This window comes from Poecile atricapillus, chromosome 1 (genome assembly GCF_030490865.1).
Source record: "Poecile atricapillus isolate bPoeAtr1 chromosome 1, bPoeAtr1.hap1, whole genome shotgun sequence".
Classification (NCBI taxonomy): Eukaryota; Metazoa; Chordata; class Aves; order Passeriformes; family Paridae; genus Poecile; species Poecile atricapillus.
In genome coordinates, this window is record NC_081249.1 from 96179286 (window position 1) to 96201329 (window position 22044).

Genomic DNA, 22044 nt, shown 5'->3' on the forward strand with positions numbered 1-22044 from the left:
TTTTCCTGGGTTGTTTTTTTTTTCCTGTGGAAAATTTGCTGTTGGAGCAAAGACGTAGCCATAATAGGCAAAAGGAGACAGCTCATTTTGAATGCAACTGCCACCTTAGACCAAAATAGATGTTATCTAATGCCAGTATCTGATTTCTTTTAGTTTTATGTGCCAAATATTACTGTGATGCTGGGTCAACCTACATATAGGAAGAAAAGATTAAAAGTAGATGTTAAGTGGTAAGAGGACACACACAGCCCTTAACCAAAGCCACCCTGTTAAGAATACTGAGACCACCAGTGGGTTAATATGAAAAAAAATTCATTATCACAGAGAGTTATTTGGAGAAATTTTTCAAAAGAAGTTATTTGAAATCATGCTAGAACACATTAACGCCAACAGGAAAGCAAGATTTTGGTTCTGGACACAAAACCAACTTAGATGTGTTTTAATACTTGTGCATCTTCCAGATCAAAACAGGGATGCACTGCAAACAGAAATTCTTTCTAAGAAAGAAAAGTAGCCTTTTAACGTCAGGTTCCACAAACCATAACAAATGCAATGTTAAAAGGGCTCATTGTAGAAGCATGTTAATTTGCACTCAGGAAACTGATCTCCTGATTAAAGGGAAGAGTAGAACAAAAGTTGTTTCAGGGAAATTCTTTTCCATTGTGAAGTTATGTTATTTCAGGAAGACTGGAAAAATCAGCAGTGAGTAACATACCTTTCAGAAAGAAAAGAACTTTCATGAGGAGAACTTAATATTTGACATGTCTGTAGGCTGGCAACAGCTGATGAGGGTAGTTGGCCCGATTGCAATTTGTCAGCAGCAGGTAAATTTGCATCAATTATTACGTGGCTTTCTATGTACTTTCTCCCAATTTTCGTACTCAGGACGTTCGTCAAGATAACTTTGGGTTGCCTGCCATACATATAACAGCAAATCATAAGTACTGCGCTGAAATCTAGTGAAACAAACTTCTTGTTAAATTCATGTATCCTAGAGGCTTGACAATTAAACAACATTTTTAGGCCCTCAGAGGTAAAAAAAAAAAAATCAAAAAAAAATCAATCTCATTAAGAAACTTAAAATACAAGGAAAACAGATAAACACAAAATAAGATCAGGGTAAGAAAAACTAGCCGTGTAATTTGCCCTTAGCCAGATACTACGCACACTGCATTGCCTCTAACATATCACACAGTATTGTTTAGAAACTGGTAAATATTTATCTCTAAAAAGCTTTCATGTAGTATCTGTATACATTTCTCAGGACTCTGGAAGGAACAATCTTGATTTTCTTTTGAACAAGAAGCCTCCAGTAAAACAGAGCAAATTTTCTAAAGCCCTTAGTGAAAAGGTAAAAATGTAGCATGTACCAAAAAGGTAGCATTAGATTTTATTCCACTCCTCAACTATGACGTGGCACTCTACAGTATAGCAAGACCCAGAAAAACACCCCCAGGTGTTAAAACAGACAAGCATCAAAAATAAGCCAAGCAGAAACATAAAGATGCAACTCCCATTTGAACACACACATGATGCGTAAGAGCAACTCAATTTACTTCATACAATGCCACAGTAGCCAGCTTGCTGTATAGCCCATATCCACTTCCTTTCTCACATTGGGATTTAAATTCTACCACTTCCATTGCAATTTATTTTGGATTAGATTGTAAGGCTACGGCCTTTTTGAATGTCTTTTGAACACCACTGCCTTTTGGGTATTGACTGCATAATTCTGTTGTCTGTCTTGATCCACAGAGCACATTCCAGCACAGACTGTGTGATGTCTGGAGAGCACTCAGATTTCCTCTTGCACCAAGATGCAAATTTAGTTTTCATCAGGAGACTACCTTCCAGACATGATTGCAGAGACCCACAGGGGGTAAACAATTAAGAGATACAACTTAAAGAGCAAAATTCTAATACTGAAAAACATGTAGGCTGGATGTAACCTCCCGTAAAGGAAGCCCCTACACAGTCATCAGAAGCTCAGACAGAAAACCCAGCCAATAAAGAACTCACTCTCACCATACTTTTCCCTGAATTTCTACAACTGACCACTGCTTGGAGGGATGCAAAGAAGATACTGGACTTGATATGCTTTTCTTCTGATCATTTATGCCAATTTTCCTATTTTCATGAGTAGTCTAAAGCAGTAACACTGAAAATACACCTTGATATTTTCTTTGAGAAAAAGGCTGCAGTTAAATTCAAATGTATTTTTTTCATGAGAATAAAAAAAAGCCAAACACCTGGAGAATCCAATGGTTAAACTAGAATCAACTGGTCTTGACAGTACAGGACCATCTAGAAGGCATTTTACCAGAAAAAAACACTACAGCGTGCCTGGCACCATCTCTCCCAATGATTATCAAAAGGAACCAGGTACAAGTGCATTCATTGATGTGAGATAAAATACAGTTCATGAACAAGGAAGCTGTGGTACAATAAAGAACACTTTCTCATAGAGAAATAACTGCAAGGAAAATTATTTTGTTTAGTGACATGAGGCAAAGACAACATACCTTTTAGACAGAAAAAGACTTTGGAGAGTAGGGTTTAAAATCTGCCATATCTTTACGCTGGCAGCAGATGATGAGGGTGCTTGATTTGACTGCAGCTTGCCAGCATCAGAAAAATTAACACCAGTTTTAGGTTGCGCCTGTGTATATTTTCTTCCTATTTTCGTCCTCAGGACATTCGTCAAGATAACTTTGGGTTGCCTGCCATACATATAACAATACATTAATAATAGGGTCCTGAGAACTTTTTAAGTCACATGAATTCAGCTAAGATATTCTGTGAGTTCACTGTCTCTGCACCATACCTTAGAGAATTAAGGTCACTGCCCTGGCAATTTAAAAATCAGTCCTCTTTGGAGAAGAGCAATCAAGATCAAACTCATCTTTTGATCAGGACAACCTTTCAAGGTTTCTTCTTCTGGCATGAATGACCAACATAACCATGTGTCATACTGAAGAGGTAAACTTTCAGTGCAGAAACACTGAAATGGGAATTTTGGTGCATCTTGTTATCACAAAATGTTGGATGTAGTGTCACTATAGCCTTACAAGCTATTCTGAAAGTATATGCATGACCATTTGCAGGATATGAAAATAGGCACTTATTTTGTGTCATCTTATTTTAAAACCATGAATATTATTTGTTCCCATACAGCAGATTAATTATGATCTTGCTGGGGAAAAAAATAAGTTATTATAAATCTCCCAGTTCTGAAGCTACAATTATTTCTATTCAATTTCACTGAACAAATTACTTAGAATTATGAATTACAAAGTCAGTAAAAATGCCCTACTGAAGGTGTTTAAAGAAGTATCTATACTTTGGTAGTTCTGCTAGATTGGTACTGAAATCTTCACATAAAGAATTAATTCTGCAGTATAGCTAGTAATTTAGAGAGTTTTCTTACAGAATCATAGGGGTTGGAAAAGATCTCCAAGATCAACAAGTTTTCAACTGACTACCAGCATGTCCACTAAACCATACTGTGAAAGTCCCATGTCTACTCGCTTTTGAACAATTTCAGGGATGGTGACTCCATTACCTCCCTGGGCAGGCTATGCCAGTGCTTAACTACTCTTTCAGTGAATACATTTGTCCTGATATCCAACCTGAACCTCCCCAGTACAATTTGAGTACATGTCCCTTTGTCCTGTCACTGACTGTCTTGGAGAAGAGACCAACACCCACCTTGCCACAACCTCTTTTCATGTAGTTTTAGAGAATGATAAGGTCTTCCCTTCAGCCTTTTCTCCAGAACAAATAAGCCCAGTTCCCTCAGCTGCTCCTCACAGGAATTATATTCCAGACTCTTCACGAGCTCCACTGTCCTTCTCTGGACTCGCCCCAACACCTCAATGTCTTTCTGTTAATGAGGGGCCCAGAACTGGACAGAGCCCTTGAGGTGGCCTCACCAGTGGCGAGTACAGGGGGACAATCACTGCCATGGTCCTGCTGGCCACACTACTGCTGATACAGGCCAAGTGCCACTGGCCTTCTTGGCCATTTGGGCACACTCTGGCTCATGTTCACTGTGTTGGTTTTGTATTAATCAATATTTAGTAAAAAAGAAGACACTACTTACAGAAATTATTTTTCTGAGAGAAGCTGCTGAGAGCTTCCTCTGTGCCTAGAAAAAACTAGTAGCTGGCTAGTTCTGAGACAGACAACTGATTAAACTATTTAGAGATTAGATCTGCTTCTCTGAGATCTACATTTTAAAAACAGACAAGCCTGAAAAAGCTGTCTTGGCTTCTGGCCTCAAAAGGTAACTGAGCACCATTAAGGCCTTTTCCCCCAGGCACTTTTCCAGCCCTTCTTCCCCCAGCCTGTAGTGCTGCATTAAGGTGGTTGCGACCTAATGGCAGTGTTGGGTTCAAAGGCACAGAGAAATGTGCCTTTATCTGTAATACCTGGCTCTGACACCCAAGAGAGCACTGAATTTCATATAACACCATGGAGACAGCTGTTAAAGTAGAGAAACTGGGAATGTGAGTGTGTAAGTTAGAGTTTTCTTAAGTCACTGGATGAGAAAGTTAGAATTTATGATTTAAGCTATTTTAGAAAACAAGAGACAAGATGGAGGATTTAGGCTGTTGTCCCCTTCTCCTTCATCTTCTTCTAGGGATTTTTGGGTAACAATAAGTGATTGGACAGAAAATGCTGCAGTGCAGCACACAGGTGTCAGGTCATTGGGTCACTAAGAAAAATAATTTACTTGGCATTTGTTAATTGGACAAACAGACATATAAAAGACCTTGAAGAAGTTCTTCATTAGCCATTTTGTACCTCTCTATTTTACTGTCTATAGCTCCTTGTACTCTGTATATATGTAATACAGATAAGGAAAGAACTACCAAGTCCAAATATGAGAAGACAGCCTCTGTCTCATCACTCTCACTCCCGGGGAAAAGAACCCAGTTACCAGTGTCACATCCCGACATGGCAGGACTTCAGCTTATAAAATTTATAAATAAATAAATTTATAAGCATTATGGATCATAGATGATTTGTCAGGATTTACTTTATTTTCAAACCTCTGAGTACTAGACTTGTTTTCCAAGAGCTGGTCCTACAAAAACACTGAAGTTCAGGATGATTTGTTGGGTTTTAAAAATTACTGAAGCGAGAATTGGGTTTTTTCCTACTGCATGCCTTGCCTAACAAACAAAAATATTGTTCTCACTGTAGAACAAGCCTTTTTTTAATAGCTAGGAAAAAAAAATCTTACTACTCACATAGCTGTTACACACATGCTACAGTAACATTTCCTAAGCAAAGGGCTGCTATTCCTCAGTGCATTTACAACTCTGCAAGTGACTCTAATTGTCCCACTGACATGCTGCATCCAGCTCAGCAGCCCGGCTACATGGTACCTAGAGACAAATACAGGTACAGCATGGAACCCTTTTTTGGTAAAGGACAGACATGCTAGAACCTCCACTGAGGGCTGGAACTGCCATGCTAGTGAAACGCAATGAACTTGGGGCAGATGTCCCACACAACCCCTTTATTTTGCTCTTTCAATCTTGACATTGAGATTTCCTTTCCCTAGTTACTTACCATCGTCACAAGACACATAACCCCTCAGAGAATCTGAAGAGACATGTTCCTACCCACTTGGCAGGGGACAGCCTTGGACAACTTGCCCATAAGATGGATGGCTGTCAACCTGATGAGATCTCTGTACCCCTGAATGCCATAATGTGCTCTCTTAGAGCTCTGCGATGCTTTTCCCACACCAGCAGTCTCCAAAATGTTTTAATCACACATCCCTATCAGGAATAAGTATTCTGAGCATGTGCCTTCTACAAAGTTTATTTAATTAAAATCTACAGAAAAGTACTAGTGACAGGCTGATCTTAAAGGTCTTTTCCAACCTCAATTCTATGATTATAAAACACAGGAATAGAAATTTTGAAAGGAATGCAATAAAGATGATATAAATATTTTGTAATTGTACAAAAAATATTTCCTTCCTGTATCCCAGTGAATTGTCTCCACACTTTGCAGACCACTGCAAATGCACAATAAATCTAAATGGCTCCTTTTCAAACCTAAGTAACTTAAGCTCAAGTGAAGGCAGTTTCCTTCACTGTCTGAACTTCTATGAGAAGTTTCCTGAAGAAAAATTGGTGCAAAAGAGCTAAGGCTTTATCTCAAGTGAAAAAAAAAAAAAAAAGCACCAATAAAAAATAACCCCAAAATGCACTTCAGGCACTCTGATCCCAAGGACATGGACACCGGACAAAGTATTATGTAACAGATTAGCTGTTGAAAAAAAAAAAATCCTGGGTTTTTCAAGTGAGACATTGGCTCTGTGAAAGCAATAAAAAGTCACACATGCAAAGGCAGTCTCATTTCAGTACCAATATAAAGCACAGTAGAGCTCCAGAATGTTTTATTCAGTCTGGGAAAGGCTTTAACCTTTATTTTCTTTCACCTAGTTCTGTATGTAGTCTATGAATGCTAATACAAAAATGTGTTCCAAGAACCTGCCTCAAATACTGCAGATGTCAGAGGCTTGTCCAACACTGAGGATCCAGAGACTGGAGTTGCATTTCAGGATATGTTTCAATTACTGAAAAGCTTAGAAAGTGAACACAGATCCTGAGTTTAGGTATATTAATGTCTTAAATGGTAGAGCTCAACTGTAGCAGCTTAGTGAGCACATCCCAAGTCCAGTAAATGCTCTTGATTCAGCACAGGAAGCAAAAGACTTATTTTCCTATAGAAATCCCTACTAAAGCTGAAGTTCTGTCTTTCTTCTGGACTTCTCAAACATTGAGTTTACACATGAACCACAATTTAATACCTCAGAAGAGCTTATAGCAACCAGACTTCTTACATCATTTGTTGTTTGTCCACTGTAATGTATATAAGAAATAATAAATAAATAAGCAGAATCCAAGGAAATAGAGAACACATATTTAAGAAACATGGTCAATTAAAAATTCAGCTACATAAGAACTTATTAGGCTGTTAGGAAAATTTACAGCCACTGAAGCAGTTAAGGGAAATTTCAAGGTAAAAGTCATCAAGAAAATTTATACAAGTTATCTTTTGAAACTAGACATTCACTCTTGTTCTGTCAAATTCCTCCCTAAAGACAAGTACCCAAACTACTTTAGAGGGCCAGTACTGAAGACTAAAGAACTGAAGTCACTTCAGGTCTTGGGATGCCAGAAGAGATGATGCAATCAAAGACTAAGTCAGCTATTTCCCCTCCTCCTCCAACAGGACTCAAAATTAAAAATCAAACCTTGAAGTAACTAAATGGAGTTTTTTCTTCTAAATAGAGAATAGTCGTAGAAGTAAGCCCTAGCAATATGCAGATGTGAACCAGAAAATTGCTTCTTAATGTTTTAAAATCATTAAAATCTGGGGAACATGAAACAACATAAATGTGCTATTCTCTATGGAACACTTCAGCTCTCCTGACTAAAAACAAACCAAGGCTATCAGTTTCCCAGATCTCAATTCTTTCAGTTTTCATTGTTCTACCCCACAGAAATGACATATTTTTTTCTTTTGATTTCTCAAACATGATATCACAGTGAAATGTTACTAAATTAGGCTCAAACAGCAAGGTAATTAGTCCAGTGGGTACACACAATTGAAATAAAGACACTGTGACCATGTACAATCAAGACTTGTAAAGATAACAGAAAATATTCCAACACTGAGTGTTTAAACAACATAAGGAAAAGCCCACAGCACAAGGTAAAGGAGTCAGAAGCAGAATTTCACTACCTATAGGTTTGTTGGCCGTCTTGAAAATCCAGGTCTGACATCCCTTGCTCACACAGTCTAGACCTTAACAGACTCCAGGGTCCTCTATTTAATTACTGATTGTAATTATTTAATTACTGATTGGTACTTGGAATTACTGAATGTTCCCCATGCCCTTGATTTAAATGGGGTTTATAGATTTTAGGCAAGTACATTAGCAAAAATGAATGTATAATTTCAAGCACACACACATACCATGAAGCAAGCTTTGCACTGTCAATCTTTTCAAAGGAGGGGAACCTTAAATAGGGAAGTCAATGGTACACACTTGTCAGTGCCAGGCCAAGGCATCACTTCCTATCTGGCACCAGGTTTTGACTGAAGTTTTTGAACCGGTTATGACCTAACCTTCAGAGCAGAAGAGCAGCATAAGAACTTTCAATGGCTTTCCTTTCTAAAAGGGATATGGCCTCTGGCATTGTTTCTTGAAAATCATAATCAATCTATACTTCAATGAGACTGGAAGCATAATAGATTAAGGGAAATATCTAAACTTAAGCCAGCCTGTACATCTGTAAACAATGGCTGGGACACAGATCCCTAAATTATCTGTTAAATTGTCCACAGATTAAAGTGAGCAACTCAAGCAAAAGACATTTCAAAATATTAAAGTAAGTGTCAAACAGAAAAAAAGCAAAGCATATGTTAAAAGCAAGATCCACCAATAGACCCAGCAAGCAATTTGTAAAACAATTACACTGGAGGCATCTTGGTGAAGGAAAATCAAAGACAATTTTTTCTGTTTCTAAAACAAGTACCTACCATAGTCTCTCATTTACCTCCCCTAAACTGAAAAAAATACAAAAGCAAAGGCAATGAAAACATACTTATGCATGTAATGATGGAATGACAAAAAAAAAATATATTATGAAAAATGCTGTTAGCTGCTCCTGACAAGTCTCATACTGCTTTTCACAGGGAAGAAAAGAATTATCCTACCTTATAAACCACAGGACTAAAAGCTATTAATTGTTTATACCTCTTTGGGGAAAATATTTGACCTCTATTTCACACAATAATGGCAGCTGCTTGATATGGTTCCTTACCCAACCATCATATTGTGTATACACACCAGTGCTGGAACTCCCGTCTCAAATTCATTCAAATTTGTATTAGAAAGTGATCAAAATGAGACAAGACTGGCTCATTTGGGACTAAACTACTATTAATTGTCTACACCACTATCTTCATGGCCATATTATTTTACCCCATATCCAGACCAAATACACTTGTTAGGGCAAGGGGGACCAGTATGTAAATGATTGCCACAAAAACCTGATTGCTACAGGGTCAGTATTTGATTCAGCTGTAACATCTATTTCACTGAACACTTAAAATATTGACCTGAAAGAATTGCACACATCTTATTTAAGTATTCCTTCCACCCTTCCCTCTAACTAGGGAAGTAACCTACCCCAGGAGCCCCCTCTGGGACCACAGACAAACCTCCTGACAATCAACTCTCACAAGCCCAGGAGCAGAGCTGTACCAGTGAGATCAGCTGCAGTTGCTGCTACAAACCCCCATGAGCTCACATCACAGCACAATTGACAGGTAATTGACTACCAAACTTTGTAATCCAGAAGTTGAAAAAAAACTCCATTTGAAGGTGTAAGTTTGTGCTAATACATCCACTTTGTCCTTTATGACTAAAATTAGGTAACAGTCCTGAAGCAACACTTCAGACAAAACACATCTCCCTAAGCATCTGAGATTGGCTCCTATCAATACATAGATTGCTTTTAAAATATCAGGAGCTAATAGGAGTTTGTCATTAAGACTTATTTCCAGCTTTGCAAAGCAAATGAAAAATTCCTCACTGGGAATAAAAACTAATATACCATAAAGACCTGCAGCACATAACTTCACTCTTTTCTGAGTTTTGTTAGCTCTCAGACTCTTGCTCAACAAACATCAGCTCTTCAGAACCTGTGTGCTCTTTTCACTTATTATGCAATGAGGTCTCCATGTTGATGCTAACTTACTGAGAAACACTGAGTACCCAAATGGAACACTTAGCACAAGCTTCATTTCAGACAGGAGAGTAAATTTATTTTACAGAGAGGCTCCAGCTGGTCTCTAGACACACATCTCTTTTCAAGGAATTGAAAAATGTACAGGCTTAATATCAGAATATTTGCTGTATCCTTGTAGTCTAAATAAATTCTCACTATTGCACTACTAACAATTTGTGTACAAATTATGGAACACCTAAAAATGCTATCTGAAAGTCTCTAACATACTGAAATAAGCATATGCAACTGAAAATTAATACACAACAGATCTAAAGATAGCTTTAAAGAAACCAAACTTCTCAATGTTTGAAGATCAGTTTAAAGTTTCCTGAAAGACCTTTAGAGATTGATATCTTGATACCATATATCAACCATGCCACAACATAGAATTTAATTGCAGTTTCTTGAATTTTATTTGTTAGGTTGACCCTGTAAGCTGGTCTCTCAGTTAAGAGTTACTGACAGAAGCTTTTTGAGGCAAGTACATGTAAACAGACAGCTATGCCTCTGAGGAGGTATGAAAAATAAACTCAGCATCTTCTACAATTTTAGCTCTTCCCTGCAACTTTGAAGCATTCTGAATATACAGACCAGGCTAAACAATGACTATTCATAAACCAGAAGCCTACAGAAATCAGCAGTGTCAAAGTCACCTGCATTTTCATTACCCGTGCACTTTGTTTTTTGTGAACAGCCTCTCCTGAAAAGAAACCACTTATGGGTAAGTTTAGTTGCAGCCAGAAAACAGGGCAGATAATGCTTACTCATTTATTTAGAATTAAGTGATTTGGGGAATAACAATTGTTTCATTACAACAAACATATTAATTTTGTCACAAAGTCATTATGTTTCCTAGCTGCTGCTAATAAATCTAGTTCTACTATCTATTTTCATTTCCATTTGTTAGCTACAGAAATTACAGCTTCAAAATATTCTTGGATAAACAATTACCTAGGTGACAACTCTGCAGATGATGATTTATCTTATAATACATAGCATATCAATTTGCCATAATCTCAAAGAAACCAAGATATTTGCTCTTGGCAATAGAGAATAAAGAAGCAGCACATCAGCAGTCTTAATTACTTAAATGCCATGACAGTAACACCAAGCTGAAAAAGATTTCATTTTTTTTTTATCTTCCTTCCACTACTAATCACCATATTGTTTAAGGTTTTTTTATATTGTTTTAAAGAGTTGATAAAGCTTAGGCTAATGGGAGTGGAGTACAGAACAAAAAGGGATGAGAAAAAGAATTCTGGGAAGCTTCTTACATATCTAAAGATATCTAGGGCTAGAATGACGATTTACACTTAAAGAGCAATGAACCCCTTCCAGGACTCCAAGCAGGTTAACAAGCAGTAATTCCTCTAGTAAGCACTCTCATTCTAATGTCAGTCTTGTGCTTCCATTACACAAAGGAAAGGTTACAGCTGCCATTAGACCACTGAAGCATGATTGTCTGAAGGTGAGGCTTGAAAACCATCTCTGCATGACACAAATAATTAGCTAGAGACCAGAGACACTCATCTTCAAGAAAGACTCTGAAACTCTGAATATACAAATAGAGACAAACTGATTTTGAGATTACTTCTTACCCAATTGATTCTTCATCATTAGAGCTTTGTCTGTTGCAATCCTTTTGCTTTTTCCCTTTTGTGGAAGGCTTTCTGTTGTTGGCACTTAATCTCCACTGAAACAAAACAAATAAAATTAGCAGATTTCAACAAACCTGAATATGTCATAATGGATAATGCACTAGAAAATTGGGACACAAACAATGCAGCTGACCAAATATATCGAAGTTATGAAGAGCATATACAGCAATTTTGCAAAGAATTTGCTTGATTGAAAGAATCCACATACTACCTGATCTTGAATATAATTTTTTTCTCCTGAAGAAATATCTTTATATATTATTATCTATATATTTCTATTGTTTCCCAGTTTCAAGAGGGACTAGACTAAACTCAGACATAGGCCTGTTCCACATAATCACAAATACACAAGACACAGAAAGTAGAGGCTAACACTGTGCATTTAGGCAAATTGTACAGGTTACAACATGGATATAAAAGATATAAAATTCTGAGAAGGAAAAGCAATTTGAAGGTGTAGTATTTAGGTGGCAAACCCCAGAACAGCAAGACTTTATTTTTCCCAAATTGTCTTACCTTACCAGAAAGTACTTATATTTTCAAATCAAATAAATGAAGCTCCATAACAACATAGTTATTGCTGCAATTCCAGAAACCACCAGCCTTCCAACCCTTCTCCTATCTTCCTCATTTCTTAAAGTTCAAAATATAATAAACCCAAGAGATGCTTGAAAGTTAGGTTCAGGCTACCACTCAGGCTGAAAGTAGACAAACTTATCTTCATTTTTGATTAAGTGTGGTTTGGAAGGGCACCTGAAAAGTTCATGCCCATCCACATTCTACATACCTTAGTGAAGCCTGAAAGGTGCATCCCAAATCAAACTTTTCATTACCATAGGGACTAACTCTAATGCAAAATAAGCCCATTACTAAAGGTGGCAGCAAGAAATTGTCTTGGGCTCTCCCCTTTTCCTGCCTTCAAACATTATCTAGTTCACCTCATACCACTGGTGTTCAAGCACAGGAGAGATCTATACATCCAAATCACTGAAAACTGCACAAAGTTTCTCAAATAACACGGTCCAAACTCTGACAACTCATGACCAAGTGTTTTTAAAATAGAACATAAAAACTAGTCAGTGTTTGAAGCATTTGAAATCTCCCAGTATGTGGAAAAGTTCAAAGTATATAGACATAGGTAAGAAAAATAAGAAACAGAAAATTAGACAACATCCAGGAAATAACAAGGAAATGAAGTATTTTTCAATTCACCCATTCAAATCATTATTTTTATAGAGGCAGAGATAAATACAGGAAGAACTCCATGCAAGTGCTGTGTGAATCTGCCTGAGAGGTTGCTGCTGTAGGCACAAAGACATCACCTCCACTTCAAAACCTGACTGCAACTGGATGCTCTGCTCACTGAAAGCATTACTAGCATAGAACACAACCCCACAGCAAGGCTCTATTGCAATGTTCTCAAATGACCAGGCCCACCAAGAGACCTGGGTCACATTACCACCACTACTGTAAGTCAGAAAAAATTCCTACCTTCCCTCACTACACCTTTCAGCCTCCTCTGAGGGGGAGGAGGTCTGTTTGTCCAGGCCCATGATTCTGAAAGCACTAAAGCCAGCAAGAAACTCTGGATGCTGAGCTGAAGGAAACAAGAGTAGCAAAATATGTTTCCAACACTTGACATCTGAAATGCTTAGTAAATTCGGAACAGATTTATAGAGGCAAATATTTGCTTCTATGTATGACTGAGATGATCCAGACACTCAGTTATGATAAATGCCGTAAGACTCTTACAGTCTTTTGGTCTTAATACAGTTATTTCTGTATTAGCACCTAAAATTCTGTCAAGAGGCATACAGTACTCTGTATATTCTCTTAAAAGCTAAGCTCTTGGATAACTGAATACTCAATGTAAAGGTTATTTCCATATAACAGTAAGTTTGGTAAGTGATCTGAATATAACGTACAAGTTCAATAGTCAGAAGACAATCAACTAAAAAAAATTAAATATCATATTTACCTTTAAATTAATGATTTTCGAGATAGTTTCAAACTTACATTTGAATACAAACTGCTTTTCAATTATTTAGGCTGGAAACATGGTACTGAGACTCCCATTTCTGTAAATGCACGCTTGCAAACAGATTTTAGACTTAGACACCCGTCTCTCTCAAGACAATCTAGATGAGTTATTGGTCACAAGGCAGTACTTATTTTTGAAAATACCCAGCCTCCAACACTAAACCAAAACCTCATGTAGTATTCTCCTACACACTTTACACTCTGAAGAACTTCTCTTTACCTCTTTTAAAGGGTAGTCACAATGGTGGGAGCTTGGGAGCCTTGCCAAAGGGGACTGAACTTGGACAGCACCATCCTTGGTGTTTTTCTTCTTTGGTATACGAAACTGAAAATAGATGATGTTACACATGGTAAAACTAAAGTATCCACTGTGCTATGAGCTGACATACAGCCATGTACAAAGCTGTCTTAACTGGCCAAAATAAAGTTGTAAGGGAAGCCCTGACCTGTGACTTTACTTGAAATGCATCCTCATGAATATTTGATCCCAAATCATGTGTCATACCACATGATGAGCTAGTTTTAACACATGAACCATCTGACAAAGCTCTATTACATTAACTTTACATTTTCAAATGTGACACAAAGGTGACAAACAATCCACTGGCACAGTTTTCTTAGTTCATTCTGATTTGTTTACACTCTAGTTTAACCGTCTCAGTTTAGAGAATGATAAAGCAAAAATGAAATAGCTGAATGTCACAACCAGGTTTGCTTTCTCAAAAGAAAAGATTCAGGATGAAGAACAACTACATATTATAAGAGTCCAAGTATTCTGGTAAGATAATTTAGCATCAAACAGACTTTAATGTACTCAAAATGGTACCAGCTATTCTCATTGCCAACACCCACAGAAATGGAGCCAGCACTTTTAAAATAATTATTGAAAGAGAAAGCAGTTAGTAATCCACAGAAATTCACTGTGTCTGAAAAGAAGATATGTAGGAAATAAAGGTTTGTTTATTGAAAATCAAACCAAAAATAATCAAACTAAATTTGTACCAGTTCAAGACAAGGGAACAGGATGATATTTCCTATCAGTTAATTAAATCAGTTAAAATAGTACGATCTGAAAGAATACAAGTACAAGCATTGCTATTGCTCCAGGCATCCTGAGAAACAAAACCTGACATTGCAAATACTACCAGATGAGGATGTATCAGAGAGAGAATGCAACATCTACACCTCTTAGATAACTGAGTCTAGCTCAGGCAGGAAAAAGCTGAAGCTACTGATGGACACTGTAAAGCGTCCAATAAACTTGATTTGCAAGCCACCAGATGCCTTGCAGTGTAACATGAAATTACAAGCAGGGATTCCAGAACAGTGACACTAACAACTTAATTATTAGCAACATAACTGCATTCATTAGCTCAGTAGGTAGTCCTTCAGACACACCATAATGAAGCATGCTGCACATAATGAAATAATACTTCAATCCTTCAGTCTGAATCGTGAGTGCTCTTACTCCTTCTCTACACTTCTTTGAAACTAAGATTAAAGTTTTTTTGTAATTAGACCCAAATTTCTATACAGTACCTCAGGCTGCCTTTGCTGGTCAAACACTGTAACAAATACAGATTCCTCAAACTCTAAAGGATTCAAATATCACACACAGGCAACAACTTCTCATACAAGCACCTCCCTTCATTTTTCAATCAACATGGAAGGATTGAAACAAGGTATTTTGTTATTCAGGAACTTTTATAAGTAGATTGCTTCAAATTAGTTTGGTTGGTTTTGTTTTAGAAGTGGCCTATAAACACGTTTATCAGTCAAAATGTATGTTTCTGATCTGCACTGTAATGGCTAGGAGCAGATTTCTTACTTCAGACCTCCACCTGCTGCCTAACAGCTTCTGTTAAGAGATTACAAAGAACACATAGTAATCAAAAATTTTAACATACATTTAAAATTAGAGATGTTCTGATAACCTCTGTAAAGACTTAACAGACAACATTAAGTACAGATAAAGTCAGACTCAGTAAAAAGAAGAGAAAACTGACAGAAAGGGATAAAAAGCACAAAATACATTAACCAGCAACATCTCCAGCTCACCACACAGCATCTTCCCAATGCTTGCACGCATTAAGAAGATGTCAGTTTACAGTGCCCACAATAAACTTAAAGAACAAACACAAAGTCAATAGGCAAAGAGAGGTCTGAATCTATGCTAAACGTGAGGTATGCAGTTACCTCAGCTTTTCCCAAATAAAAAGTGACTAACTCTACACATATATGTGCATACGCACTCAGCAGACTCATCTAAATCAGCAATACTTTCCTGAAGGTTCCCACCTGTAAAAGCAAGGGCCAGAGAAAGTGCATAAACACAGTGCTGGAAACAGCTTATTTCTAAACCACTAGATCACCCAGACCCTACCCAATGACACCAGTTCCTATGTCCACCATTTATTCTCACCAGTACTCCCACTGCTAGAAACTATTTCTAATAGGGATATTTTAGGAAAACGTATACACCAGCATAAGAAGCCTCTGAGTACATCTCTGCAGATAACCAAGTTTTACACCATTTGCATCTGTTCTACTTACTTCAAATTACTCTAAAATTTGAGGTGTTAGCCTAGGTCTTAAAATAACTTGGAAAACACCCTGCTTATGTGTAATCAAATACTAAGCCTATAATGTATTAATTGATGTACAACAGTAGACATTAGTACTGACTGCTACCACGATAAACAGTTTCCCAAGAAAGCATGTTACAACAAAGCAAAAGTTAGATCAGTGAAGAATGAATTTGGTTGTGAAAATACATCAGAACACCCTAGGAAGACCACAGCCTCAAAATAAAATGTTGAAAATTTCAGGAACACTTACACTGACATGACTTGAAGATGATGTTCTTCCTGACATGGTTTTCGCTACTGAAAAAAAAAAAAAAAGAAAAAGGAAAAAAGAAAAAAGAAAGAAAGAAACTTAACAATTTCTGGTATATTGATTAAGAGGAAAAGTAAAATCACAGTAGTAGGCACTAAGAAAGAACAAGAAAATAATTTTTGAGCAAACTATAACAAAGAAAACACATTCATAACGTAGCTTGAGTTGGATGGGGATTTTAAATTATTTTATAGCCTGGCCCTCCTGCCATGGGCAGGGACATCTTTCAACCCATCAGGCCTATTCAGCATGACCTTGAACACTCCCATGTGTTGGGGCACCCACTGCTTCTGTCTCTGGGCAACCTGTTCCAGTTTCAACATCCTCATTGTAAAACATATTTCTTCCTCATGTGCAATGTACACCTACCATCTTTCAGTTTATGACTATTCTATCTTGTCCTGTCACTACAGGCCTTGGTAAAAAGTAATTGACAGCCACAATACAAGCCAGACACGCACCTAGGCAAGGCTCTAGATTGTCAGCATAGGCAGAATTGTTAATGAAATTGTCCTAGAATTTATCCTTAGCTAAGACATTTACTGATTAACTCCTTGCTGCAAGCACACAACTAACAAGCAGTTCACACTTGGACTACAGAGTAAAAAGGAGTAAAAGAGAACATCTGTACCACTGAAACGGCTCCAAGAATAAATAAAAGGCAAGGATTCCTGTTAAATCTATAAATTTCATGACTGGAAGAACACAGCCTCAGAGCTTCCAACACTTCGAGGCATTCTGTTTATACATACCCTATGTGACTGTGGTATAAGACCTTCAAAGATTACAGCTGGCTTGGAGTCTATCAAGAGGCCAAGTTCGGGGACTTTTACTTATCTCAGCGTCTCTTTTAACTCAGAACCATAGTCTCCCAGCATGGTGAACAGACCGATAAAGGAGAGCTAAAGTGCTGCCAGTTCCGACGCCTACGATGAGGAAGCGCCGACAAACGGGGGCCGCCTGACAGCTGGGGGGAACAGGAACCGGCCAGGAGCGGCCGCGCCCGGGCTGTCACCGCATGAGCCCGGCCCTGGCACACGGCTGCCCGCCGGCGGAGCACTGCGGACCCCGAGCTCTGCAGCCCCGGCCCCGGCTCCTCCCGCTAGGAGGGGAACGGCTTCCCTCTGACAAACCCGCAAATCCCGAGGGCCTGAGCCAGCGACTCCACTTTTTCACACTCTCTCCTCAGCCTTCTCCCGGAGACGCAGCTACGCCGCCACCAGCCCTCCCTCCGTCCCTCGGTGCGCCCCCGCCCTGCCGGCTTCGCTCCTTCGCGGCAGACACCAGAGGTGCTGCCGGCCGGGTGCAGCCCTGCCTTCTTCCCCTCTCCCCAGCCGAAAAGCCGGCAGCGGGTGGGATCGAGCGGCCCCGGCAGCAGCACACAGCACTCACTCACTCACCGCCACTGCCGGAGCTGTTTACCCAGCCCGGCGCCACCGCCGCCGCCTGCGCAGCTTCCCCCAGTACTTCCGGGCCGGGCCGGGCCGGGCCGGGCACCGCCCCGCCGGGCCGGGCGCGGCCCCTCCGGCCCTCCGAGCTTTAACCTGCTCGGGACAAGCTCGGCACTGACCCGCTAAAAGCCACGGAAGAACCGAGAAAACCATGCTTTTAAAGAAGCAATAGCGAGCCCGACACAGGTTTAAGTTGTACCTTGCTAATGATGTTTCCCTCAGCTGACAGCCACAGCCCGCCAGGTTAATCCCCTGACGGGAGGATGAACAGCCGGGGAGCGCTCTCATAACCCCGGCTGGCCGCGGTTTGTAGCTGCTGCCCTTAGAAATCCTCCTGCAGCCAAGGGAAGACGAAGATTTGCTGGGTGGGAGTTTTTGTTCTGTGCTTTGTTTTGGGTGTCTGGTTTTTTTATTTTTCTTTGTGGTTTTGTGTTTTTTTTCAGGACAGCTTCAGAATTGTAAGTTTTCCATGGAGCTTTCTGTTTTGTTTTCTTCTTGGTAGTGGGACTGAAAACTGGTGTGGACAAATGTTCAGCTTCATACTCGAGGTTTAGCTTTAACTTATTGTCGGGTGTGAATTACAAACATAAAAGGTTAGTTTATAACTGGAAACTATTTGGAGCGCTTTACATGACCACAAACTAAAAGGTATTGGTAGGTTTTGTAGATACACGCCTAGGTACGTAAAGTAATGAAAACTGAAACCATGACTTGGTTTATTTTTTTCACGCAGAGGACTTGTCTACACTCTACATTCCCAGAGTGAAAAAGATTTCCCTCTATGATGATGACAGATTTTACAGGAGACCATACGGTAATATCAGGCTTTAGTAGAATAAGGTGGTTTTAAATGGAAAACTAAGTAATATTTATGGATATTTTATAGTACTGATACTGCAGTAGTGTTTAGAATATGCTAAATGCTGCAACAAGCACCAGCTGAATTTACATCTGAAGCATTTCAGAATCTGAATAGAAAAGTGGGAGGGAAGGAGGGATTAATTTTCCCCCAAAAGCAAATTTTTAAAATTAAGGTAGCAATTGTATATGCTGGCAGCCTTTACAACCTTGAATATTGTGTTTATCTATAGACAATGAAGTACAAACAGCTATCAATGCTGATTTAGAATGCAGACTTACAACAAAGAAGTACATGCATTATACAGCTGTATCTAGAACAATCTGTAATTGCTACTTTTTAATTCTATAATTAATTGTGTTACTACCATAAAATCAGTCCTCTGGAATAATAAGCATATACTTTTAAGCTGCTATTTAAGTAAACTCTTAAGTGATAACCCATTATTAATTGCCTCAAAACTTTTCATTTTGCATCTTGAAGGCAAAGGAAAGTCATATGTGCACCTTATATAAAACTGTGTTTGTTTGTTTCTGCCTCCAGAAATCTTCAGTAGCCCTTCACTTACATGAAAATATTCAGATCACTTTTTGTCCTAGTAATTGGCTTTATCAGATGGTACAGTGACTGTTAATATAGAATGTAATTTACTGTGTTCTATAAAACTTCTTTTAGTTCATGAAGAAAAACTTACACAGTCTAACTTACCAAATATAACTTGATTTAGATAATTTACAAAAAAACCAAACTGTATTAGTAGTAAACTTCTGTAAAGATAGGATTCTGACCACACCAAAGGTTATACCCTATTTGCCATTCTACAGCCAGTGACAGTCAGTAGTAGATTGAAGAGTTACTAGGAAAATAGAAGGTTCTGCTAAGCTTAATTTCTCAGCTGCACAAAAATCACTTCCTGCTATAATTCATATCAGTCAGTACAGATAACCTGACATTAGAGACCTCAGTCCAACATCATGATAGTTTGCTGCCTGGACTTTCTTTTCTCTGGCTCCTGGACCACAGTGGCTAGTTTATTCTGTCATCCATTCCTATATTTCCATGTGGCAAGTGCTTGCAAGGATGAATGACTAACTAGAGTGATTAGCAGAAAGCAAACACATACATGTATTTATCTGTTCTAGCACAGTTGAAGGTAGAACATGGAGAGTATGCTGGTACACAAGCAACAGGAAGGTTGGAGCCCTTAGTAAGTGCAGCTTCTTTTCTTTAAAAACTCAGGATCCAGTATGACTTTTGGACTATTTCCAATTGCCAAGGCCTGTATTTCAAAGGCGGCCTTGGAACTCGTGGAGTTCCAAGAAAATGGCTAGGACACAGTGCAATAAAAGTTGTCCAAGTGAACAATGAAACATGTACATGTGCCACCTTCTTAAAGCCTTTAATTCAAACTATTGTAAACAGGTCTTTAAATAAACATGCTAGCTTACAAATTTTTAACTACCAAACAAAGTAAGGCCTAATAAATGCAGAGGAATTACTGCTGTTGGAACTTGGCAACTGACATCTCTAAGAGAATTTAGAGGCAGCTGGTTTATTATACATCACCACAAAATACTCTGGATCAGCAAGTATTTCATTTTTAACAGGTTTTAAATCTGAATTCTAATGCAAGGGGCGGGGGGATGTGTAGACAGGTGTTGTGTGGAGGTCTATCACTACTTTGCCATGATAGTCTTCTTAATTTGTAGTGGTTACAAATACAGCGTGAACTCAGTTTGAGGAAACTAACAGAGGGTTCACAGTATCAAGAGGAACTAAAATATGACTTCAATATAAAAGGGGAGCTGAGGCACCTGGATACAAATGAGTCCTTTGTTTTCAATTACTACAAGAATGGACATGAGCAGAATCATAAACGCTACGAAGTTCTGGGACATTTTATTACCCAGTATGTTTATGAGCTCCTGGAAAGAGTCTGCATGCTGCAGAAGGTTTATATTCCTACCGATGCTACACAGGATGAACCAAGAAGTTTCTTTTTCATGAGCAAAAATGCACTAACAAGTTCCTCTAGCCTAATTATTCTTCTTCAGGACCGTGGAGTTTTTTGTGCTGGACAGTGGGGGCGAAGGGCAATTGTCAGTGAGGGCCTGAGACATGGAACACAAATACCATTCATCAAAATGGCCCTGCAAAGCCAATGGGAAGTGATTGTACTGAACCCCAATGACAACTTCACTGATCTGAACACTGAAAATGAGAGATTTTCTGCCAGGGAAGAAGCACTTACTTTTACACAGTCTGTCTGGTGGATCCCCAAGAGGGGCAGCAGCAGCCCTGACGAGCATACCATGTATGTATGGGATCATTTCATTGCAAAGAGTGCAGCCAGGAATGTGGCCTTCATTGCCCATGGCTATGGGGGGTTAGTGTTTGTTGATCTGCTGGTGCAGAGGAAACATGAGGTGATAAATAAAGTGTACTCAGTGGCATTCATCGACTCCACGCACAACATGCAGCACCAGAGCAGACACGATCCAGAAATACAGGAATGGATACGCAGAAACTGCCGGGAATGGGTGTCAAACAGTAAACCCCTAAATAAAACTGTGGGCTTTCTCATGAGAGTAAATTGTCCTACTTTGTCTGCTGGAACAGAAAAGTATGGTTTAGCACCCTCCTGCTGCTTACAACCCATCTTTAAGTACCTGAAGAACAAGCTGAAAGCCAAGATCACAACAGCCTTGAGGAATTCACCTGTTGCAACCAGAAGCAGCACATGTAAGAAGAGAGACAATAAATAAAGGTACACTTGTTTGTTTTTGATAAAAGGAAGTGGTCTCTTCCTTTTGTAACTGCCTCTGCAGCCTGCCGTCACCTAAGCACCTTCATCTCACTGGAGAAATTCACAGTTGTTTGAAACTAGTTTGGTTTTGAGAAGGAAAAGACAAAAGTTAACTATTAGGAAAGAAATGCATTGTTGAAAGCCTTAAGCCAAAAGCCTTTGGCTAGCTGTGAAATTTAAAGTTGAATTAAAGATGTTAAAGTGCACAAACTCTCATCTATCATTTTCTATAATAAACATTCTATAGTTACGGCTGTATAATCAGACTAAACTATCAGGAAAACATTTGCTTAAGTACTTAGCTTCATTAGAAGGCCAAGTTTGGAATAGAAAGAGCATGTACAAAATCTGTTTTCTCCCTTCTCTGTACCATGTGTTGTTTAAAATCTTTCAAGAGTTGGAACATTCACCTTCCTCCTTGAAACATTTGCTGTTAAGCTGAACAATGCTCCAGGGAAGTACACACTACTTCCTTCCCTCCAGTTAGACTTGGTGTGCCCCAAACATG

General features: G+C 38.8%; 2 protein-coding genes across 11 annotated transcripts in view; one reads left to right on the plus strand and one right to left on the minus strand.

The window, feature by feature from the left end:
• SENP7 (SUMO specific peptidase 7) overlaps positions 1–18186 on the minus strand; it is a 44918-nt gene extending 26732 nt beyond the window's left edge. For 2 of the 10 annotated variants that reach the window (XM_058862730.1, XM_058862712.1), the window contains exons 1-6: positions 17821–18186; positions 16361–16407; positions 13743–13847; positions 11423–11517; positions 2523–2720; positions 716–913 (exon numbers count right to left, since the gene is read on the minus strand). In XM_058862730.1, coding sequence (XP_058718713.1) covers positions 716–913; positions 2523–2720; positions 11423–11517; positions 13743–13847; positions 16361–16396 — 632 coding nt within the window. In that variant the 5' untranslated portion in view covers positions 16397–16407; positions 17821–18186. Of the gene's footprint in view, positions 1–715; positions 914–1556; positions 1613–2522; positions 2721–11422; positions 11518–13742; positions 13848–16360; positions 16408–17820 lie in introns of those variants that run through there. The other 8 variants (XM_058862722.1, XM_058862740.1, XM_058862759.1 and 5 more) reach the window with 8 other exon arrangements.
• LOC131580276 (putative protein FAM172B) lies at positions 17439–21512 on the plus strand. The gene is made up of 5 exons (XM_058841354.1): positions 17439–17903; positions 18185–18236; positions 18605–18685; positions 19873–19937; positions 20440–21512. Exons 1-5 carry the CDS (start codon positions 17439–17441, stop codon positions 21493–21495), a joined length of 1719 nt encoding a protein of 572 aa, XP_058697337.1. The 3' UTR covers positions 21496–21512.
• The last annotated feature ends 532 nt before the right edge of the window (positions 21513–22044 follow it).

Bases quoted from the DNA above. Each gene is read 5' to 3' on its own strand.
- LOC131580276 (XM_058841354.1), top strand. From the start codon at position 17,439: ATGAGCCCGGCCCTGGCACACGGCTGCCCGCCGGCGGAGCACTGCGGA. The intron at 17,904-18,184 runs GCCGGGCCGGGC...CGCGGTTTGTAG, and splicing joins GTACTTCCGGGCCGGGCCGG to CTGCTGCCCTTAGAAATCCT. The intron at 18,237-18,604 runs GTGGGAGTTTTT...TTTTTCACGCAG, and splicing joins GGAAGACGAAGATTTGCTGG to AGGACTTGTCTACACTCTAC.